A 4,034-nucleotide genomic window follows, 5' to 3' on the forward strand; every position below is an offset into this window, starting at 1 on the left:
CTGGCCAGGATATATAAACTAAGTGTCTCAGCACCCAAGGTTTGTTATTGAGTTCTTCCCTGCCATGAGCCTGGCTATCTTCCTCATACAAAACAGTAGACAACTCCTGTGACGGATATCACTGATTAGATGGCCATATAAAGCTAATGTTGTGGTGTACGCTCAGTGTAAAGGATACAGCTTGTTACTGGAGCTTTGTGACTTTCAGAAAGTGCAGTTTTTAAAACAAGATTGATTGATTGATTGGATTTGAAAACATAACATTTACTCGAGTCAAAAACAATTTTGACAGAATGGAACTTTCAAATTTGAAAAATAGGAAATGAGAGTGTATGAGTGTGTGATTGCAGTGGAGGACACTGCCATCTGCTGTCGACACTTCTTCAACATTTCTTTCACACTAGGCTACTTTTAAAATTAAGCTAGTCCTATGCAAGAAAATACAGTTTTTTCTTCTTCAGTTACACGGTTAATAATACCGAGGAATAGACTACTGTAGAATTATACATTTTTATAGGTAGAATTTACGATTTATAAACTTTATAATTTATTACATATTCTATGTATTCTATTAGTTATTTATTTCATATAGTTGTTGTTGTTGTTTTAGTTTTTTTGTTGTTTTAGTATTTTAAGAAATGTACAAAAATGAATAATATTTATTCGTTTGATCAAGATGGGAAGATAAATCTTCGCCGCGAATCTGCTGCTGTGAAACAACACGTTGTTACTGTGCTCCATCGAATCCACGTGAGTTCAGAACCATATATGCGAGGTTGTGCGGTGTACATACACGTTTCTGTCTAGGTTTTTTTTCTCCCTCAATCAATCGCAATTGGATTTGTTTACAGATATTTACAACCATGTCTTCTTTTCGAAAAGCCTTGAAATCTAAACAACGAGACCACAAAGAGCGATCACAGGTAGGCTGTTTAAACATACTGGTAACTCGCGTGCTGCCTTGCTAAATAACGATTTTAGCAATTTGCTGAAACAATGTTTCAACAGCGTTTCAATTGTATTTATTCTCACAGATAAACTATTGTACGGAAATAATGTTAGTTGTAGTGGCAAATGAATGGGGCTGAAATCCGACGGCGGCTTTAGTTTATGTATCATTTCCCAGCAGTAAATGAGAAGAAGGTTTAGCTTTTCCTGAATCTTATTTTGTTTATTAACCTGACTTTTTTCCCCATCTCAGCTCGGTTTCAGGAAACATTTGGGACTGTTAGAGAAGAAGAAGGACTACAAACTTCGTGCAGAGTAAGACATCACAAAATTGATATTTTTTTTATTATTGTTATTGTTGGATGTTTTATGTTTGTTGGTTAATGCATTTAGACGCTCTCCCATTAGAGATGTCATTGGCTTCTCTTTGAAATGTTTTGTTATGTTACACAAGCAGCAATTTGTCATTCTTTCAACTAAATCGTTACTAATTAAATGATTACATCTCAAAGGGAAATTTTTTTTTAATGTTTATTTTTTCCTTCAAAAATATAATAAAATAAGTAGTAAATGTAATGTATTTTAGGCAAGATAGTATTAAATATTATGTATTTGGTACAGGGTGATAACAGTGAGTTTAGATATAATAACATTAGATGTAATAAATGGTAATAAAATAATAATAATAAAAATAATAATAAAACGGATCATATTATGTAGAAATTAGTTCTTCAGATTTGTTAGTCATTTTGAATATAGTTGAAATAGTGCACTTTATGATTTCAGTACAGTTTATAAACCGTTGTTCCCAACCTGTTATTTGTAATGCAGTGACTACCACCGGAAACAGAAGACCCTCATGGCCTTGCGCAAGAAGGCCATGGATAAGAACCCTGATGAATTTCATTTTAAAATGATACACAGTCAATTAAAGGTTTGTCACCTCGTAGTACTACTGCTGTATTAAACTAACATAAACTGCATTGAGAGCACACCTACACTAGTTGTTTTATGGCAATGAGGTTTTGTGACCTCTGCTTATTCTGCTACTATTCAGGATGGAGTTCACATGCTCAAACCAAAAGAGGAAACAATGACAGAGGAGCAGAAGAAAGTGATGAGGACCCAGGACATCAGATATGTGGAAATGAAGCGAGTGTCGGAGATGAAGGTAGGGCTGCTTCTTCATATTTATCTGTGTATTTGTGGCTTTATCCTTTTAAAGTTGAGAATAATGGCTTAAATGTTTCTGTTTTTCAGAAAATCGAACGGATGAAATCAGAGCTCCACCTTCTTGATGTTTATGAGGAAAAGAAAAATAAACATGTTTTTTATGTGGACTCAAAAACAGAAGGTAATATTGTATAGCTGCACCTATTGCATAGTGTAAGAAGTTCAATTTTGCATTTTAAACCTGCCTTATAATAACCTAGAATTATAATATAATAACCTATTTATACACTTTGTGCTGCCTACATTGCTATGCCAGTAAAGTAATCATTACTGATGTTATATTTTAATGTGGTTGATACAAAGTGTTTACCTCTAGCTTCTTAACTTTAGCTTTAGGTGAAGTTAACAATGTATGATTGTATGTGTGTTAATGTACATTTTCGTAATAGTTTGAGATCAAATGATACTTGGTGGACCACCAGCAGTATTGCTGCAGACCCCTTGTTGAACTAGACCATATTTATTTTATATATATATATATATATATATATATATATATTTTTTAATTTTTATATTTTCGAATCTGTTAATTCATGCTAGTGGAGGACTTTGACCTGGCCACACACCTCAACACAGTACCTGAACTGTTGGGACGAGCATATAACAGACCTACAATAGAGACCCTGGAAAAGAAAAGCATTGTGGGAGCAGTGGAGCCTCAGAATATAAAAGTAATGTAGCCACTGTATAGCATGCTAAGTACATAACCTAAGTATTTTAGTGTGTACAGTGCACTGTTGAATCATTTCTTCATTCATTAACCCATTTCTAATAATAATAAGAGTATGAATTTTTTTAATGGTAATAAACAGTAATAATTATATAAATAGTAGTTATTGTAATGACATATGTTGAGAATGTGTATATATGTAATAATTTTTAAGCCATGAAAATGCAGATCCTGTTGTAAATAATAGTGAAAAATCAGTTTTTAGTTAACTTCTTTGCATTTAATGTCCACTTTCTTATGTTTGTCTTAACATGTTTATTCCCCCTTTCTCAGAAACTTGCAAAGCAGAGAGAACTTCAATATCTGAGGCTTTCACAGCGTATTGACCGAGAAAAGAAGATGTTTGTCATTAGTCAAAAGATCCAGACTAGAAAAGATATACAAGTAAGTGCATTCATCTACATTTCACCTAAACCCTTCAATATGAGTACTTTAGTACTGATTAGAATCATTTCTGTTTAGTAATGCATGGATTTATCAGTGATCCAATGTTTAAGAAACTTATCTTGTCTTACAATGAAGTATTGGTTGTGCTTTCAGAATGCATTTGTTTTAATTATTGTGTGACATCTGGGTTGTGCTTTTATCTCTGACAGGATAAGGTTAAGAAAGTGAAAGTCCGTGAGGAGACCAGAAGCGCTCCAGCTGTCTACAGATTTGAGGCCAAGAGGAAAAGATGACATCTTTGAATCAGCACACTGAAGAAACTCACTTTGTCTTGTGGCCACCAATCAGCCGTTTAATCTATGAAGTGGAAATAATCTATGGATTTGTCTTTCACTTATATAAAATAGTCTGTGAGGCCATGCTGGGAATCTTGCATGCTATAAGGCAAGGAGTTTGTACATATTTTTGCAAAATCATTTGTTGCTTTAAAATAAAAATTGGTCTTTAATGTTTTGTAGTTCTTTGGTTTTAACAGTAGATGGCACTAGCACATTTCATCTGATCTCATCAAATTTGCAACCATGTTACAAAATGAGCAACTTTCCTGTCTCTTGATGTAGGCATCACTTTTTAAAATGTAACTAATTATGTCTTTAAAATTCAGTTACAACTTTCAAATTTATTGGGCTACTTAGTGTTTATATTACATGGTCAATTACCATAATTCAGAAATACT

The 4,034-nt window shown here is 33.3% G+C and overlaps 1 protein-coding gene across 1 annotated transcript; it reads left to right on the forward strand.

Annotated features, from left to right (window-relative positions):
- The first annotated feature begins 676 nt into the window (after nt 1-676).
- Nucleotides 677-3,806, forward strand: utp11 (UTP11 small subunit processome component). The gene is made up of 9 exons (XM_058747140.1): nt 677-750; nt 852-923; nt 1,202-1,263; nt 1,780-1,882; nt 2,006-2,119; nt 2,209-2,302; nt 2,722-2,852; nt 3,185-3,295; nt 3,508-3,806. Exons 2-9 carry the CDS (start codon nt 864-866, stop codon nt 3,589-3,591), a joined length of 759 nt encoding a protein of 252 aa, XP_058603123.1. The 5' UTR covers nt 677-750; nt 852-863; the 3' UTR covers nt 3,592-3,806.
- Nucleotides 3,807-4,034: the final 228 nt, after the last annotated feature.

Source organism: Onychostoma macrolepis, chromosome 16, assembly GCF_012432095.1.
Source record: "Onychostoma macrolepis isolate SWU-2019 chromosome 16, ASM1243209v1, whole genome shotgun sequence".
In the NCBI taxonomy this organism is placed as follows: Eukaryota; Metazoa; Chordata; class Actinopteri; order Cypriniformes; family Cyprinidae; genus Onychostoma; species Onychostoma macrolepis.